Genomic DNA, 18,019 nt, shown 5'->3' with positions numbered 1-18,019 from the left:
ACACTTATTCGAATTGGTCTATCTTTAAGGTTATTGCGATTTTCGACCTAAATGAATTTCATTTAAAACAATTATTTGAATCTATTCAATTTAATACATTTAATAACAACAACATAAAACATTTAAAAACTATTATTATTTATACTATTTTCTGTACGATTTTGTACCAAATTAATGAAATTGAATATGGTTGAACTAAGAGATGGAGAAGAGAGCATGTAATGTCATGTAAGAATGAAGCAGCAGCAACACATATATGGGCGTTGATGAGTCATGGCATGCATGCAGGACGAATGGGCCACATTCACTGGATCCGGCCACAGCTTCTGCCACGCCCTCCACCCCAACCGGGTCTCCAAGTCGGGTTATCGGGTACGGTCCGCCATTTTGCTTGCTTTGGACAAATAAAGCACGGTTTTCTCGGGTGGCTTTGAAACTTTGACCGAGAGACGACGACAATACCAAAGCCTTCTCTCTCTCTCTTTCTCTCTCTATAATTCTGTCTCTCTGTCGTCTCTTCTTCTTCTTGAAATGCAGTAACTGATTGAGAAAATCCACACTTTCATATCTATATACATAAACATATATATAGAGAGAGAGAGAAAGACACTGTGTCGGTGTGTGAAGATAGAGAGAGAGAAACCACAGTTTCATAAATATATATACATATACATATAGAGAGAGAAAGAGAACTGGGCTTGAAGAGAGAGACAGAGAGAGGCCATGCAGCAGCAGTTGAAAAACACAACACATAAATAGAATAGCTTAGCCTTAGATTAGCTGCTTATAGCCTTTGTCTTTTCCTTTTTTAACGCTCCAAAATCCGAATAAGAAGAAGGTTCCGTCGTTTACTCCCATAATTCTTTTCCTCTTCCCTTTTCACTATCCGGACCCAACAATGGCGGGTAATGGCGCCGGGTTCGAGGACGACCCGATGGCTCCCGGGTGCTACTCGCAGCTTCTTTTCAGCGATGACATTTCGGGTCTTGATGACCCGGATGGGTGTTTCGGTTTCACCTCCTCATTTCCCTCTGACGATAGTAATAGTAATAATAGCAACATCCACACTCCGAAAATGCTGTGTTTTGGTGATTATGCTAAGCAAAGTAATGCCAAGGTGGTGGGGGAAAATGCCAGGAAAACGGGTCAGAGATCCGGACCCGCTTCATGCTCGGATCCTTCCTCAGTTTCTTCAACCAACACCACCAAGATTAGGAACTCTCTGCATAACTCCACTGTCAGTAATAATCAGAATCATTTTTTTTTTTTTAATTTCGCTTGTTCAAGTGTTTATTTGCTAATATATTATTTTTTCTTCTTTATGGTGCAGAGAAAGAGAAACGGGTCGGGTATTCAGAACCCGGATGGCTGTGCGGGAGCTCCGGCGGGAAGCCAGAGGAACAGTAAAAAGTCAAAGTCAAATAGTTTTACCGTGGGCGGCCATGCAAAGGTGAATTTGCATGTTTGATTTTCGACGATCCTTGTTTTGATTTTTGTTAATAATAATATTCTAAGTGATTTTTGGTAATTAATTGTATTTTAAAGGGATTTTTGATAATTAATTGTATTTAGGTTGTGAAGAAAGAGAAGCTCGGGGAAAGAATCACAGCGTTGCAGCAGCTTGTTTCCCCCTTTGGCAAGGTAATAAAATTTGGATTTTACTCTTTTACCCTTCCCTGAAAGTGGAAATGAAAGTTCTCGTCTAAATCATGTGTGGTCGAATTAAATCAATTATAGAACAAATGTAATATGCTTGTCATTTGATTGTTCAATTTTCTTGTACATTCATTATACTACAAGTATATTGCATTTACTATATAATTTAAGTTATTTAGATTCGACCAAACACGACTGTGTTAGAATTTTCCCACTTTTCATTTCACTTAAGCAGTTAAGGGCTTTTTGCTTATGTATCATAATCGATAATTTGATGTACTGAAAAAATTGTAAAATGGGTTTTTGATTATATGTTATGATGAGTTTTGGGGTAAAAAATTGAATTGCCAAATTTCCCTTAACAACTATGTCTGAAAATTTTGTTCTGCTTATAATTTTTACCATATATTTTAGAATTTATAAAGCATCATGGAATATTTAATAATTTTTTGAAATAAAATATTAAATGCTCATAAATTCATTTGAAAAAAAAAAAAAGAGTTTCTAAGTTATTTTTTGCTTAATTTTAATAAATTAATTAAGACCTAACAATAAAATTCTAATATCATACAAGCTCCAAAATGAATATTAAAATTATAAAATCGGAATTTTAAAATCTTCTAAATTTTGAATTTTAGAATACAATAAAATCACAAAATTTAAGCTCCAAAATCATTATTCGTAGATACTGGGATGTGGTTGTCTTGCGTTTCGCTAGGTTGAATACCCTTTATTTTATATTCTGTTGCATATTTTATTTAATTTAATACATACATACTAATGCCTTAAATAAAACAGACGATGCAATCTTTACACATGTAATGTGTGGATATTGAATGGAATAAATGACACAATAGGATTTAGAATAGAAAATTCAATCTGGGTCTTACATGGATAATTTTCGGGATAAAGCTATTGTTCCGTAAATAAATTTGGACCCCATGAAATTTAACTTGGGTTCGTGGATGGTGCAGACGGATACGGCATCTGTGCTTCACGAAGCATTAGGGTATATCAGATTTTTGCATGATCAGGTGCAGGTCTTGTGTTCTCCTTACTTGCAACGTTCGACGTCTTCCTCTGAGGCCCTCCAGGGGCCGGTAAGTTCTTTTCTTCCACGTATCCTTGTTTGTGGATTTGCATATAATTCTCCCATATTGTGGATTTGCATATAATTCTCCAATATTCGTAAGTATTATCCGAACCTAGCAAGGGACTTAGACGGCGTCTTCTCATATCTTAGTCATGTGATAGCTGCAGTTAATTATATTTATACAAAATTTTCGTCATCTCTAATTTAGAAAATATTTGTCAAGTGATATGTTGTGTATTTATCAAGTGCAATACGAGATATATGTAATGTGAATTTGTAATAGTTTTTCACATGACTCATCATTCGCGGACTTGATAGGACGACGGAGAGAGCAAGGAGGGCGAGCAGAAAAGAGACGACCTGAGGAGCCGAGGATTGTGCCTGGTTCCCGTGGAGCTCACCCTACATGTGGCAGACTCTAACGGTGCTGATTTGTGGTCGTCGGCTGCCATGGTCGACAGTGTTTCCTTAAACTGATCGGCCCATCTCTTCTAGTTCTTAAAATTTACTCCAATTTTGCAGTGTGCTGAAAGAAAGTTGCAGGGGCTGTAATGTTGAAAAGAAAAGAAAAAAAAAAATAGTGGTAAATATTAGATGTAAGTAGGAGAAAAAAGGAGTTAGTTGTTTAGTGTTTTTGGTATTTTGGCCCCATTTAAATTTTGTGTGCAAGGAAGGAGAGGAGGAAGTGGTTTGGGGTACAACAAGAATGGGAATATATGTATAATTTCACTGAACTTTTTGGCAAAGTTTAAATGATTTGGATATGAAAAAAGAATTTTAAATTTATCAATATAATCCGGTTTAGAATGATCGGCAAAGACTTACTCTTTTTAATATAAAATTATTCAAACATATTTATATGATTTGTCATTAAACTAAAATACGTATTTTTAAATGCATAATTCAAGCACAATGTAATCATACTTGGATTGTTTTTTGTGATTTTATGTTAAGAATTTTAAATTCATTGTAATAAATTTATTTGATTTGTATAGATGATTTTATATTACCAAAAGAATTTATTTTTTGTTTAATATATATTTGTAAAGTAAATTATATCTTTAATAGATAATAGTTTATTAATCAAATATTAATAAATAATACCTTTATTATTTTGAATTATTAATTAATTGTCTAGCAAATATATTTCTCTGAACGAATATTTATATTTATTTTTAATTAACTTATTACTCGATCCAACAAATATTTTCTAGCAAAAATACTCTTATAAGGGTGAACTTCACATGCGTTAGCACTGTGAATATGTATATATGTAATTTGATAAGAAAATATTTATTTAGTTGATAATAAGTTAGTAATAAGTCAATAAAGAGTAAAAATATACTTTTACTTAATTTTTTATTAATATTAGTAAATTCAATAAATTTTAATAATAATAAAACTTTTTATTAAAAAAACAAATACAAAAATATTAAATATAAATTTTCAAATAGCAAGAAATTGACTTATAATTGCATACGTATAACTTCGTCACATTTTAAGAGAGGACGGTGTAATTATTTTTAAATGTAGTGAAAAAAATGTATCTTTTTGCAATTTGTTTTAATACAAATGAGATTTTAGACCATTTCCATATCAGAATTTTTCGCATTTTCATTAAAAGCACAGTAGAGTTTTATGAATTTTACCTGGAAAAGTGAGATGTAAATTTTATCTCACTAAACTGTACAGTAGTTGGCAAGCTCTACTAGGCCAATTTGACCTAGAGTCGTCATTACTCCAAGGCGGTTATATAATAAAGTAATAGCGACTTTAGTCGAAAAATTACCAACGGAGAGAAGTTTAGGCACGGGAACCGGAATCAAATATCGCAGACTGGTCAAGCCGGAGGAGCGTCCTTTTGGCGCTTCGTTCAAATTATTCCTGTGCACGTTTCTCGCACAATTTAATCTACCGATCATAATTCTACTGAATTCTCATTCTGATTTCTTCAAGGAATCAAGTATTTTCTCTAGAGAGATGAGTTTCAATTCGGATTCGAAATCGAAAAGGAGTTCCAAGTCGATATCCTCAAACCCTTCTTCTTCTAGCAATTACAGCAGTGATGGTAGAAACTCGAATAAGAAGAAGAAGACAGCTCAGAAACCCCAAGGCATGGCTTGGGGCTCAAATTCACGTTCTTCCTCTCGCTCCGCCTTCCGCAACTCGCCATTCTCTGATTTTGGCAGGTGTCTGATTTTCTCTTGTTACATCTGTAGTAGATATACGTTTGCTTTCTTGAATATATGTATAATTCTCTGGCGTTGCACTTCTGTTGTGATGTATGTGATATGAGGTGAGTGAAAGTATCAGTGAGAGGATGAAATTCAAGAATCAGAGGATTCTGAAATATTATCTTGGAATATATATTTATTTATTTATCTATTGGTTGCTTTTCTCTTGAATTTGATGCATTTAGGTATTTGTTGTTGTCAAAGGTTCAACCAGTTTTCGCTCCTGTTGGTGGTTCGTTATTATCAAAATTAACTTTTTCCTCTATTTTTGATGGTTCTGCCTACTTGCTTTAGTTACATGGTTGTGAAGAATCAGAAACTACACGAACAGTTTGATGCGGCTGCTTCAAGCTCTTCGCACAGTGGGTCCAGTTCTGGGAATTCTATATTTTGCGGGGTTTCCATTTTTGTTGATGGATATACCGTTCCTTCAAGTCAGGTTTATTCTGAATTCTGATGCTCTAATGGCCTTTAATTCTCACTTCGAAGATGAGTTGACCTTTCTACCTAATTTCCAGCGTGTTATAATTTTCTTGTCTGGAATGAAACAATCAGTCAATGTATGATATCTTAAGTATATGATATATACTTTTTTCAATTTTTTCTGCTTCTATAGCTGCTTTCCTTTTAAGAGACATTGTTATGTTTCTGTGTTTTTGGATGCAATCTTTTCCAGGAGCTTCGAGGATACATGTTGAAGCATGGGGGACGATTTGAAAATTATTTTTCAAGGCATCATGTGACACATATAATATGCAGTAATCTCCCTGATAGTAAAATCAAGAATTTGAGGTTCGTTTCTACCATTTTGAAGAGTTATCTTGTCAAAATAGTTTTCATTTTGCATACTGAACATTATTTGTCCTTGATATAGGGCATTCAGTGGTGGGCTTCCAGTGGTTAAACCCGCATGGGTGCTGGATTCTGTTGCTGCCAATAAACTTCTTAGTTGTAAGCGCTTTAGGAGGCATTTTGGTTCTTTTGGTTTGTTTAATAGTGCATTTCTTATTCATCTCTGTAGTCACTATGTAAAAGGAAGTTTTAGATCAATGCAGTACTGGTGCCTATTTTCTTGATGAAAACATTGGATGACTTCTAAAAGTGTTACCAGCACCAAGTAAGTTGTCAGAAGATTAAATTTCTTAATCTGACATGACACTTTTTGAGCTACAATTTTAAAATAAATATTTCATTTTAGAAGTATCGATGTTTTAGCATTTGTACACTTATCACTGTCTTAAGTGGATTGTAGTGTCTCCTATGAATATGGTTCTTTTTATTAATTGTATACTTGTCCTTCCATTTTGTCCTTTCATTGTAGTGTATAAAAAAATGAAATGTAACATTATAGAGCATAGTAGGAATTCATTTAATTTTCTTTTTCTTTGTTTCTTTTGATTATGATGCCATGGTCGCAAATGCACCTATTGGACAATTTGCCTAGTACACTAACAGTTTCATTCAAAGTGGTCATTCTCGATCCAAGAGATCCATGATATGGATAATGTTCTTTATGACTCTTATGTCGTAAGGTTCTATTTAGTTCACCTTTTCTTATGAGTTACGTCAATTGAATGCATTGTAACTTTAGGGAGAAGTTTGTGTTTCGCAATAAATATTATGTAACCCATTGTGGGACTTTGATCCTTCTGTTTTGCCAGGGATTCCGTATCAGCTTGATCAACTTGCAACTGAAAATGACAACCAACCAAAACTATCCACGTTCTTTACTCCAAAAATTGGTGTAGCATCTGAAATTGCAAATCCAATTGTTGGTGGTCAAGTACATTCTGAAAATAATGATCAATCAATGGTCAAGGTGGATTCAAGTTTATCTGAGGATTATGCATCTTTAGACCAAGCAGATAGATGCAGTGTAGAATTTAATGATCCTTTGCAGCGGAACATTGATAAAGTGATGTTTGAAGAGGCAGCATGCTGTGTGGAAAGTTCATGTGAATCAAAAGGGATTGAATTGAGAGATTCTTTATCTTCGGATGGGAAGGATCCAGATCTTAAGCAAAGTTATGATACATGTCAGTCTTCAGTTTCACTTGGCAATAATACTCTGGATAATCATAATCCCAGTGAAGCTTCGAGCTCAAGAATCAGTTGTCCTCCCAAAAAGCACCACTCAACTCTTGCGGATCCCAATTTTGTAGAAAATTATTTTAAGGTAAATACTCTGAAATTCTTGGTAATAGTTTGTGAGCTGTTGTTTTTTGTTCTTTGGTTCATACAAAATTGAAGATCTTATATATGTAAGCTTTTGAAGATGCTCATATAATCTGAAGACAACAAGAAGCAGGTTTCACTATTTCTTGCCCACTTGACTATTGCCCGAAAATGAACAATAGTTGAGCTTTTCTTTCCATGTATGATATAGGAGCTTAATGGGATAGCATTTTCTTCTCTTTTAGATTTTAAGTCCTTGTTTGCTTCTCCAGATATGTTTATTCCCCCCCACCCCCTCCATAATTTATGTTGAGTGCGCTTTCTTTTCATTGTTTTTGAAGAATAGCTACCATTGTTTGATTGATTCGAAAGTGTTGAATGGTATGTTCTGCCTGCTAACTTGTGGTTCCCAGAGGGGTGGACTAGGTACTAACCTGATTCTCATGGTTATATGTTACAATGAGACTCATCGTTCAATTTGTTAATGGACTAATGCCCTTTCTATATAATATATGTTTCAATTTAGTATATCGTTTTGCCTCTTCCTATCTACTTAATAGGTGAGTTCGGACAAGCATGCATATCTCATCTCCAAAGTAGTAGGGAGGCAGTATCACATGTTGCCATTGGATGTCTATTTTAAATTTGAAAGTCATGATCTTGTTTGCTGACACTGGTTCAGAATGAACTTTAATTTTGTTTTATCTGTTGAGACATAATTTTCTAATTCAGATAACAGTTCTTGCTGTCTTGTAATGATCTAGTCTTTTTATGCAACATTCACAGTAGCCAAATGATATTGGCCTCTGGATGGGGCATCCATAGCGTCCTAACTATCTTTGATCCATTTCAGAGTTCTAGGCTGCATTTTATTGGTACTTGGAGAAACCGTTACCGTAAGCGCTTTCCCAGCTCGTCTAATGGGTTTGGTTACAAAAGTTCTAGTGTCAGTAGTGCTGCAGTGAATGAGAAGACTGCCATAATACACATAGACATGGTAAGTCTGTGCTTGCAACTATTGTGGTTTGTTGGTAACTCCATGTTCTTGCCTCGATGAATCTAGTTGTTCTATTTCTCCTCTGATCCGCTTCATTATTTTATATTAAGTTAAATAGTAATTTTATCTCAGTTGGTTGACCTAGTTATTAATATTCTTAATTCTTATCAATTGATTGCCAAGAAAATGTTAAATTTTCAAATGTTTCCAGGATTCCTTCTTTGTTTCCGTGGTCATCAGGAACCGTACTGAGTTACTGGACAAACCTGTTGCCGTTTGTCACTCAGATAATCCCCGTGGTACTGCCGAAATTTCATCTGCCAATTATCCTGCTCGAGATCATGGTTGGCCTCATCTCCTTAATTAAATTTTAGTTATTTCCATACGCGCTTTAGTTGATACCTTGTCTGCTCCCAGGAGTGAAGGCAGGAATGTTCGTCAAAGATGCCAAGATTCTGTGCCCTCAGCTTGTAATAGTCCCATATGATTTTGAGGCTTATGAGAAGGTATCTCTTCAGTTTTTGCTAATTTGAGTTTTTAATTGTTAATAATTCCGTTATGTCGTATCATTGTTCATGTGGGCACTTGGTGCACTATGATTTCTCCATTTGCAGGTGGCAGATCAATTTTATGACATTTTGCACAAGCATTGCAACAAAGTGCAGGTCTGGCCTTGGAAATGAAGAGCTGTGGTTTGCTAACTCTCGTGGTTTTTAAAATGATAATTCTCCTTGCAGGCTGTCAGCTGTGATGAAGCATTTTTGGATGTCTCAGAATCAGAAGTGGGGGACCCTCAGCTTTTAGCCTCAATAATCAGAAAGGAGATTTTAGACACTACAGGATGCACTGCAAGTGCAGGAATTGCAGTAAATATGCTTATGGCCCGCCTTGCTACCAAAACTGCAAAACCAGATGGCCAGTGTTACATACCTCCTGAAAAGGTATATATTTCATTTTATTGTTTCGGAATATGTTACTAAATGATGAAGTTCTCTGTGCAATATTTGAAATAGTATTTGCTCAGAAAAGGTTCTAAAGTTGCAATCAATTTATGAAACTTCCAGGAATTTGTAATTTAATGTTCACTTCGATTTTGGATAACTTGCTGACGACCCAATGTTGTTGATATTTCAGATTGATGATTATTTGTGTGCACTTCCCGTTAAGGCACTTCCAGGTATTGGGCATGTTCTGGAAGCAAAATTGAAGAAAAGGCAAATTAAAACTTGTGGCCAGTTGCGTTTGATCAGCAAGGTGATCTTTTATCATACTTTGTCTTGGTTTGATGCTGTCGTATTGTTTGTTACATCTCTTTCTCACAGAATTATTATTTTTTCAGAGTAAATTTATACCTAGTTATTCTTTGACTCTATTAAAATATTTACTGCCTTGTCCTTCTGAGCGACAGATCTTAGGTTACTTCTGCACGTTCATTGATATGGATATGATGACTCCAAATCAATATAAGGTTCCTTTTAGGAAGTTAACTGGCACTCGATTTACATGAAAAAAATATTTGCGGCTTGCTGTCCCTCTCACTTGCTCATGTGGATGGCAGGGTTTTGCTTGATCTAAGATACAAACTTCTGGCAAGGATAACTTTGGTGGAAATTTTAGACAATGGATTTTTCATATTCCTCCTGTCCAATATCTGTGGCTTAGTACATTGCCCATAAGAATACCGTTGCATTCTATTTCACCCTCAATAATGCAGAATTCTTGTCAATTTCCTGGTCAAATCTCAAAAAGTTATAGCAAGTTGGATATTGCTTGCAGGAAACCCTAGAAGGCTGGATATATAGTTATACACCTGCGCATACATACATGTAAGAGTTGTACCACGGATTTGCACTGTGGTTATTGGTTTGGTAAATATTGCTTTGATTAGTATTTATATGTTGTAACCCAACATGTCGCTGATGATTTGTATATCTGTTTAGTTTTTGTTCTAGTTTATACTCTGACTCAAAGGCACCCTCAGTTCACTAAGTACTACTATTTTTAGTTGTTGACAGCTAACCCAGATGCTCAGAAACAATTGAATTGTGATCGTACCTACTCGAAATAAAATATAATCTCATTTACTTGTTTAATATTGAAATATTGAGTATAATTTATATTCCAAAGCTATATATCATATACATTTCAGATAGCAAAGTTATTACTATAATGCTGAAGACTGGGAGTGACAAATATAAAATTTCCTACATGTACTCTGATTCAAACCCCCCCTTAGTTCACTACTTTCTAGTGGAAATTGACCATAATCTTGTTGATTGTCATAGTTCTAGAACTAGCTGTACGTGGCACACTCAATGTGTGTCCAAAAATATTTGAAATGAATGTGTTCACTACTTTTTGCTGTACGTATTAACTTTCCATAAATGAAGAAGAATGGATATAGTATTTGAAATAGATAGAGAAAACAAGATCTATGAGAATTGAGAAAATAATAATATGAAAGGCATTGACATAGGAATAAATAATTTTGAAAGAGAAAATATGATGGAAAAGAGAGAGAAAAAAATAAAATTAGCTAAAATAAATAATTATTTAAAAAGGTAGTTTTATTACGTGGAATAGTGGGAACAAATGTGGAAATTAGTAGGTGAAACAAAAAAGATAAAAACATGCCCAACTATATGTAGTACAGATTCCAGTGCTGCCTGTATTTATACATGTGTGCATGGAACATATTACATATTTTAGATCTGTACATATTTAATTATTAAAGATACTTTACATTCTTAAGAAATATGTCATATGCATTTAAGAAGATAACGGATTACTAAATAGTAGTCCAGAGCGTAGAACAAGTTTTAGCTGACTTAGTGAGTTTATGCTTCTAAATTGTGAAGGCTTTGCAAGCAGGTTTTCTTTTCAAAGTATCATGATTGTTGAAGACAAATATACTTGAATTCAGGTCATCATAGTTAGTCGCATTTTTTGTTTTCCCTGGGGTGGACACATACAATGTCTTGGCTTTGCACTGTGTATTGTCCCAGATGGAGAAATGTCTTATCGTTTTTCTCAGCATGGAATCATTTGCTCCCAAACAGGCTAATGGGATATAATTTGAACATGATTATGTTTATAAGTTTCCTTCAAAATTTGCTTGTATGAATATTCCTGTGAGATTGTAAGTGACTCAGGAAGTATTTGGTCATGCAATAGAATGTGTTCTTTGTTCCATTGTTCTTACATTCTATTTGCTACTTTTAAGATCTGAATTGATCTGTATGTGTCCCATCATTGACTGTTTTTTAGTTTCTGTTTCAAATATATGATGAAGAAAAGAAATCATTACCTACCAAAAAATAAATAAATTTGCCACTTCCTTACGTTGGCCAGGGTTTCTTCGGAAGGATTTTGAAATGGAAATTGGAAGATGCTATGCAACTATAGTAGTTACACTCCCCAAGCAGGTGAAATTGGAAGATGCTATGGAACTAAGCTATAGTAGTTATTCACTCCCCGAGCAGGCTAGCAGAATATAGATAAACATGACTATGTTTTTATTAGTTCCTTCAAAATTTGTTGTATAAATTTTCCTTTGAGATTGTAAGTGACTCATGCAGCATTTGCTCATGCAATAGTGAAATGTGTTGTTTATTTCAGACTTCCATTGTTCTTACATCCCATTACCTCCACTTCTCATGTTTATTGGCTACGTTTAAAATCTAAATTGATCTGCATGTGTCCCATCATTGATTTCTTTTTAGTTTATGTTTCAAATATGCAGTGAAGAAAAGAAATCATTACTCCAAAGAACAAATATAAGTTTTCTGTCTTCCTGATTTTCCACTTCCTGACATTGGCAGGAGTCTCTTCAGAATGATTTTGGAATGAAAACTGGAGAGATGCTATGGAACTATAGTAGAGGGATAGACAACCGACTGGTTGGAGTGATTCAGGTGAGTGGGCAATAGTACTATGCTTTGGCTTGCTCTCAGTCAGTTTATAAGAAAAGGTTGAAGCTTCATTGTCTTATGGAGTAGCCTTGATATTTGATCTTTGGTTTTTGCTGAGGTAATGTTTCTACAACTCTATGTCGTGTTGCATGCCTGTTGCAGTCGATATCAGGAATATGGAGCCTTTGCTGGTGGTGGTATACTGTGTATGAGATATGATGGCTAATATGTTCAATCAGAAATTGTCATGCAGCGTTAGCTAGGCCTGTCTAAATGAGTGTGATAGTGTAGGATTACATTCGTAATGAGGAAGTTGTATTCCTCTCTGTTGCATCGTCAAACTGGTTGATGCAGACTGCGGATGGACTTTTAAGGTCTTTATTTTACATGTATCCTTCCTCATGGTTTAGCAGTTGTATTAGTCTGCTTCATACTTCAGTTCATTACACAATCTGACAGAACCATTGAGTAGATAAATGTTGCTCAAGAAGTGTCTCTTCATAAGGTTTCAGTGAATTGTGAGGTCTTATTCACTCGGTCTACTTAAATCATTTTGGTGCCACTTCGTACTTCCTATTTGTTAAAGAATTGGCAACACGTGTATTCAGATGTTATCTGCAAGTATTTCATCAGATCTAAATTTCCCTGCTTTATCATATTTCGTTTTGTCATCTTTGTTATTGTACCTTGTGCATATGTTGTCTGCTTCTTTTGCAGGAAAGCAAGTCCATTGGTGCTGAAGTAAATTGGGGAGTGAGGTTCAGGAATCTAAATGATGTTAGTGATCCATTTTAGAATTAATATTCATTTCTTACATCTGAAAATTGATTTTTTGTCGTCTGTTTTTTCTGGTTTCAGACTCAGCATTTTCTGATAAATATATGCAAGGAGGTTGCACTTCGGTTGCAGGGGTGTGGAATGCAAGGGCGGTCATTTACTCTGAAGGTGTTTTCTCAGTACCTTAAGTATCTGTTTGCATGCAGCAGTGGGCATAATGCTGCTGCCATTTCGAACCTTATACAATTTTTGGATTATTCAGGCCATCCATTTTTATCTTAGACGCTTAAACAATTGCTCAATCTTTATTCTAGATAAAGAAGAAGAGAAGTGACGCTGGAGAGCCAGTGAAGTATATGGGCTGTGGAGACTGCGAGAATCTTAGCCATACAATAACGGTAATATAGAACTCCCGTCCACCTTTGCTTGTATAGTGGACTCATGCGAGAAATCCGTGCACTCGGTCTTACAGATAAGAGCTTTCCTAAATAACAGATCCCGATGGCCACAGATCATGTAGATGTGCTTCAAAGGTTGGCCAATCAGCTTTTTGGGTATTTCCGCATAGGTAGTCAATCAAATCTATTTACAACTCTATTTTTCCATCAAATGTTTTCTTTTATGTCTTATTTTGATTGGTATTAACTTGAACATTATGGGATTCCTGTATATACCTGAAATTAAATTTTATCTTCTGATATTTGGTCTGAGGTTGGATCCATTTTGATGAAATAATAAGCTGGAGTCTGCTCACTGAACTCCATTTTTATTTGACATCTTGTCTCCTTTGATAAGATTGTTTTATTGAAATGTCTCATTTCACCCCATTTAATTTTTATGATGCTCACTCTGCCTGGATGCTCTGTCAACATTCTTTTTTTTTTTTTTTTGGGGGGGGGGGGGGTAGTTGATGCTCTGTTAACATGGTACTTCGGATGTAGTTTTTAGTGGGAATCAGCATGTCAGGTGTGAAGGTGCATACTGTGCTTGTGCTTTGTTGATGTGCTCTTATGCATATTATATTATATGTTTTCCGGTTATGTGTATTTGGACATTATCGATGGTTCTGTTATTTCAGTTCTCTTTTCACTACCATGAATTTTGCTGCTGTTGTTATTCCCCTTTTCCTAATTTTACTGTTGCTGTTCTTTGGTTGTTATCATCATCTTGATTGGGCGTGTGTTTGCATTTCTTTTCTCGATCTCCTTGATGTTCTTCTCTTGCATAAGGTGAGATTATAATGCTTTGAGATTGCCATTTGAAGTTGGATGTCAGCACTTTTAGGGGTGGATGAAATGTCTGTACAGATGCTATGAGGTAGCAAGGGTGTGATCAGCTTATGAGCTAGTGGGTTGGAATAAACCACTAGATGATATCATATCTCATCTCTTTTATGTTGGAGTGTACTGAAATTGGTGAATTCTTATGATCAGATGTGAAAGATATTCGAGGTATGGGCTTGCAGGTCTCGAAACTTGAAGGTGCTGAAGATAGCAAACCAGGTCTCGAGTTATAAACTAGATATCTACTGTTTTTCAAACATTTTGGTTGCTTCTTGTTGCATTTACTAATTAATTCCTTAATTCGGCCTTGAAGTTCACAAAAGAAACACCATCCTTCCTTGGCTCGCTTCGACAAAGACCAGAGACCAAAACCAAGTTAATGATCCCCCCAACCATGGTGATGCAGCTGGCGAGAAAACACTTTCAGGTTTTAATAGCCCCAGAGCAGAATTTTGAATTTGCGAATAGTACTTCCAATGAGCATATTATTAAGCTTGTGGATCTATTTTTCCTTTGCTTTCTTCTTTTAGTTTGATCTTTATATGGTGTAATATGGAACTTCACATAGCAAGATTGCTGTGAAAAATGATCACCGTATCTTCTTTTGTTGGGGAATTTCTCTTTTCCAGCTATCAACTCCATGCAAAGTTTATTATAGTTTCTTCCCCCTAATATCCTATATGCACCGGCCTCATGTGGTTTGCCAGAGATTTCAGGAACATGATTGAGGTTTTGTTGCTTTTGATAAGTGCTGCATTTATAATTAGAAGGGGTCTGAAGATGTCATATTCCTGGTTCTATGGTTTGAATGCATTGCGCCTATGGAAGCCGATAAGTTGAACCATTGTTCCGAGTCAACTAAGAAGTGTACTAGATGCTTGCTCGTAGATTTTACATGATTTTGCATATAGGTAGTACATCTGCTCCATGTATTGCTTACATTCCAAGTATTGGCTGTTCACTTTATTTTAGGTACCGGGGAGATGAGAGATGATGAAGCTTCCGGTCAACCGTGCTCAGATATTACAGGATCTTCTGTTGAAGTAGGTGCTGGTTTGTCCAGATCTGTAATTGGTGTTTCCCAGACTGCAAACCTCCCTCCTCTTCAAGATCTGGATGTCGCTGTTATTGAATCTCTTCCTCCAGAAGTGGTTTCAGAAATTAATGACATGTATGGCGGGAGGTTATTAGGTTTCATTTCCAAACATAAAAGCAAGACCGTCGATACCACCTACGCTGTACCGCCCAGAAGTGGTGAAGGTGATCTTTTTTGTAATTGCTTCTTGTTCTTGTCAATGTTATTATTTCACTATGTAAATGCTTCATGTAGATTTAACTGCAGCAGTTGAGGGAACAGAACTTCTTCTGGCCCATAGTGTAGAACCTGATACAGTTGCTGCTGCCACTGAGGTATTGGTGCACTCTACGGTCTTACTGTGATTTGGGACAATTGTTTTAAAAGGAGTATCTTGTATACTATATTTTTCCATTTATTTCACTTCAGGTGGATTATTTGGGTGCAAGCATAGTCCTTTCTTTTTATCTGCTTATTAAATGTGGTTTTTCATGTTTTTTAAGGAAATGCAATGTCGCGAGGAAGCACCTGCTGCTGTTGCTGTGTCTGCTTCATTTTCCTCTGGAAATGTAATGCCCTCATCTCTGAGTCAAGTAGATTGCTCAGTGTTGCAACAACTTCCGGATGAGTTGAGAAAAGACATAATTGAGCTCCTTCCACTGCACAGAGAACAAGAATTTGTTCAAGGTGCTTTCAGTAATGTGGTTGATGAACAGAATGAATTTGGAGCTTCTGATTTGAGTGACCTTTGGATTGGAAGTCCTCCAAAGTGGGTTGAGAAGTTCAGAATCAGCCCTTGCAGCATATTGAACAATTTTGCGGAGATGTATCGCCTTGTCTGTGGGGATGGTTTGTCTTCTCTACTGCAGCATATGATCTCTAGGTTAACTCTACCAACAGAGGTGGCGACCCACGAATTTGATGATGCTGTTAGTTGGCTATCTGAGCTTTTGAAGCAATACGTAGATCTGAAAATTTCAACAGATATTGAGGAGATCTATTTTTGTATATGCCATTTGAGAAGGTAAGTGAGATGAACAAATTGCTTATTATTACAATGATGCAGCGGTGGTGATATGTTCTGTTTTATTGCTCCTTGTTGGTATATTATGTATGAGTGCTCTGGTTGATCCATACCAAAATCTTTAGTTTATGTACTGTCGAATATATGATTCCTCACCCATGTTGATTCTTGTTGTTTAGACCTCATTTTTTGTATCCCTTTGTTCAGTTTATGTTGATGACTAATTATTTCTTGTTGTACCAGGTTAACTGTGAGGTCTGAATTGTTCTTTCAAGTCTACAATGACATACTTCCTTACTTGCAGGTTAAATTAGCTCCTTGCATTCCTCTCCTTCATTATTCCCCCACCCACCCCAACCCCAACCCCGCCCCAAAAGAAAAAAGGAAAGAAAAGAAGCAAATTTGATAGCAATGGTGCTTTTCCAGATTTTCAGGATTAATTATCATTTTATTTTTCTGGGATTGAGAGGGAGAGTTCTTCTGGTTTATACACTGTCGTAAATTTGGCTTGTGTTCTTTTGCACTTCCTTACAGGCGTTGGTAGGTGAAAAATATGGAGGAACTCTTAGTATCCCATTTATGAAGAATTAGTTTGTTGATCTTTACCGGCCAGGGATGAACAGCATAATTACAGTGCTGGTGTTTGAGAGTTACCTTGTTGGTTATTACCTGCCTCTATCTCCAGGAATTTAGCCCCATATCATAGGTAAGTCATCACCTTGGTGAGCAACATCATTGCTTTGGTCCTGCTTTTGATGTCTTATGATACTTTCTAGGGGTATTTACGTCGTTGATGAGGAACTAACAACCAAAAATAATCATATCTTTTTTATCAGAAGTAAACCACGAAGTTGGGCACTGGATTTTTCTGGTTCTTTTGCAGACAAAAAAGCTCCTGAAAGTCGCTCATTATCAACAGTTAGTACTTGCCTTTTAATGGGATGGGAGAAGTTGTATTGTATTGACACTAAGGTTGTCATTTTGGTTCTGGAGATTATGAGAAACAAAATAAAGAACGAGCTATGGGAGATAAAACTTACAACTGAAACGAGCAAAGTAGTAGTTGTGCTGATAATAGTAACAAAAACAACAATAATAATAACACTTTTTTGGGGGGCAGAATTTATGGTTTCATGGGCAATACCTGAACTTGGGTTGTTTAAGACATAACATTTTGGATAAGTCTGTACTTTCTGAATAAGCCTAACTTACGGAAATGAGAAAGTAAATTTCAATACGTATCTTCAGTAATATCTTTTGCTGGGTTCAGTTTCTTTGTTCGCCTTTGTGTAGTTCTGACAGTTTCTATGTGCAGGTACTCTTTTGTATCTTTGACTACCCAAGCAGCACTCTGCTTTTCTTATAGGTACAGAGCAGTTGCTTTTTTAATTGATTTTTTGTAGGGGTCTTTGATGGTTTCCACTTCTTTCTCAATTTTGATTTCATCCAACTAGACTTTTATCAGATTTGCATCATCTTTCAGACAGTTTTTAATGACTTGCCCTCATCTTGTCAAAGTAGCATTCTTTCTCCTGGCACAGCTGTAACGTGTACTTACAATATGAGACAATAAAGGTGTCTGCATTCATATATTTAGAATATGAGACCATTAAGGTGTCTGAATTGTGGCTAGGATCTGCAAGATTGAAATTTCCTAGTCCAGCATAACTTCGGTGGCTAAGCAAGCCAAGTGTGCTACAGTTGCCATGTAAAGTATTTTGCAACCACGGTCTGCAGTTCATGGCTGCTATTCCTTTTTTTTTCCTTTTGATTTGACAACTGTTATTTTAAGCT

At 35.9% G+C, this 18,019-nt stretch overlaps 2 protein-coding genes across 2 annotated transcripts; both read left to right on the top strand.

Annotated features, from left to right (window-relative positions):
• Positions 1 to 427: 427 nt before the first annotated feature.
• On the top strand, positions 428 to 3,544 carry LOC105172690 (basic helix-loop-helix (bHLH) DNA-binding superfamily protein). Its single transcript, XM_011094227.3, has 5 exons — positions 428 to 1,237; positions 1,331 to 1,450; positions 1,573 to 1,641; positions 2,631 to 2,756; positions 3,068 to 3,544. The coding sequence occupies exons 1-5, from the start codon at positions 899 to 901 to the stop codon at positions 3,224 to 3,226; spliced, it is 813 nt and encodes a 270-aa protein (XP_011092529.1). The 5' UTR covers positions 428 to 898; the 3' UTR covers positions 3,227 to 3,544.
• A 1,040-nt stretch (positions 3,545 to 4,584) lies between these two features.
• Positions 4,585 to 17,596, top strand: REV1 (DNA-directed DNA polymerase). Its single transcript, XM_088885598.1, has 24 exons — positions 4,585 to 4,938; positions 5,278 to 5,422; positions 5,660 to 5,775; positions 5,858 to 5,934; positions 6,645 to 7,159; positions 8,012 to 8,155; positions 8,367 to 8,499; positions 8,573 to 8,661; positions 8,770 to 8,820; positions 8,893 to 9,096; positions 9,290 to 9,409; positions 11,977 to 12,069; positions 12,784 to 12,843; positions 12,925 to 13,011; positions 13,158 to 13,241; positions 13,339 to 13,411; positions 14,277 to 14,345; positions 14,440 to 14,553; positions 15,099 to 15,386; positions 15,457 to 15,536; positions 15,705 to 16,225; positions 16,469 to 16,529; positions 16,760 to 16,931; positions 17,541 to 17,596. The coding sequence occupies exons 1-23, from the start codon at positions 4,730 to 4,732 to the stop codon at positions 16,814 to 16,816; spliced, it is 3,390 nt and encodes a 1,129-aa protein (XP_088741724.1). The 5' UTR covers positions 4,585 to 4,729; the 3' UTR covers positions 16,817 to 16,931; positions 17,541 to 17,596.
• Positions 17,597 to 18,019: the final 423 nt, after the last annotated feature.

The sequence above is a fragment of the Sesamum indicum genome, linkage group LG10 (genome assembly GCF_026168435.1).
Source record: "Sesamum indicum cultivar Baizhima isolate 11 linkage group LG10, ASM2616843v1, whole genome shotgun sequence".
In the NCBI taxonomy this organism is placed as follows: domain Eukaryota; kingdom Viridiplantae; phylum Streptophyta; class Magnoliopsida; order Lamiales; family Pedaliaceae; genus Sesamum; species Sesamum indicum.
This window is presented reverse-complemented; position numbering and strand designations above follow the sequence as displayed.

Coding starts and splice junctions, on each gene's coding strand:
- LOC105172690 (XM_011094227.3), top strand. CDS start 899: ATGGCGGGTAATGGCGCCGGGTTCGAGGACGACCCGATGGCTCCCGGG. Junction 1,451..1,572: donor CCGTGGGCGGCCATGCAAAG/GTGAATTTGCAT, acceptor AATTGTATTTAG/GTTGTGAAGAAAGAGAAGCT. Junction 1,642..2,630: donor TTGTTTCCCCCTTTGGCAAG/GTAATAAAATTT, acceptor TGGATGGTGCAG/ACGGATACGGCATCTGTGCT.
- REV1 (XM_088885598.1), top strand. CDS start 4,730: ATGAGTTTCAATTCGGATTCGAAATCGAAAAGGAGTTCCAAGTCGATA. Junction 9,097..9,289: donor GTTACATACCTCCTGAAAAG/GTATATATTTCA, acceptor TTGATATTTCAG/ATTGATGATTATTTGTGTGC. Junction 14,554..15,098: donor TGGCGAGAAAACACTTTCAG/GTTTTAATAGCC, acceptor ACTTTATTTTAG/GTACCGGGGAGATGAGAGAT.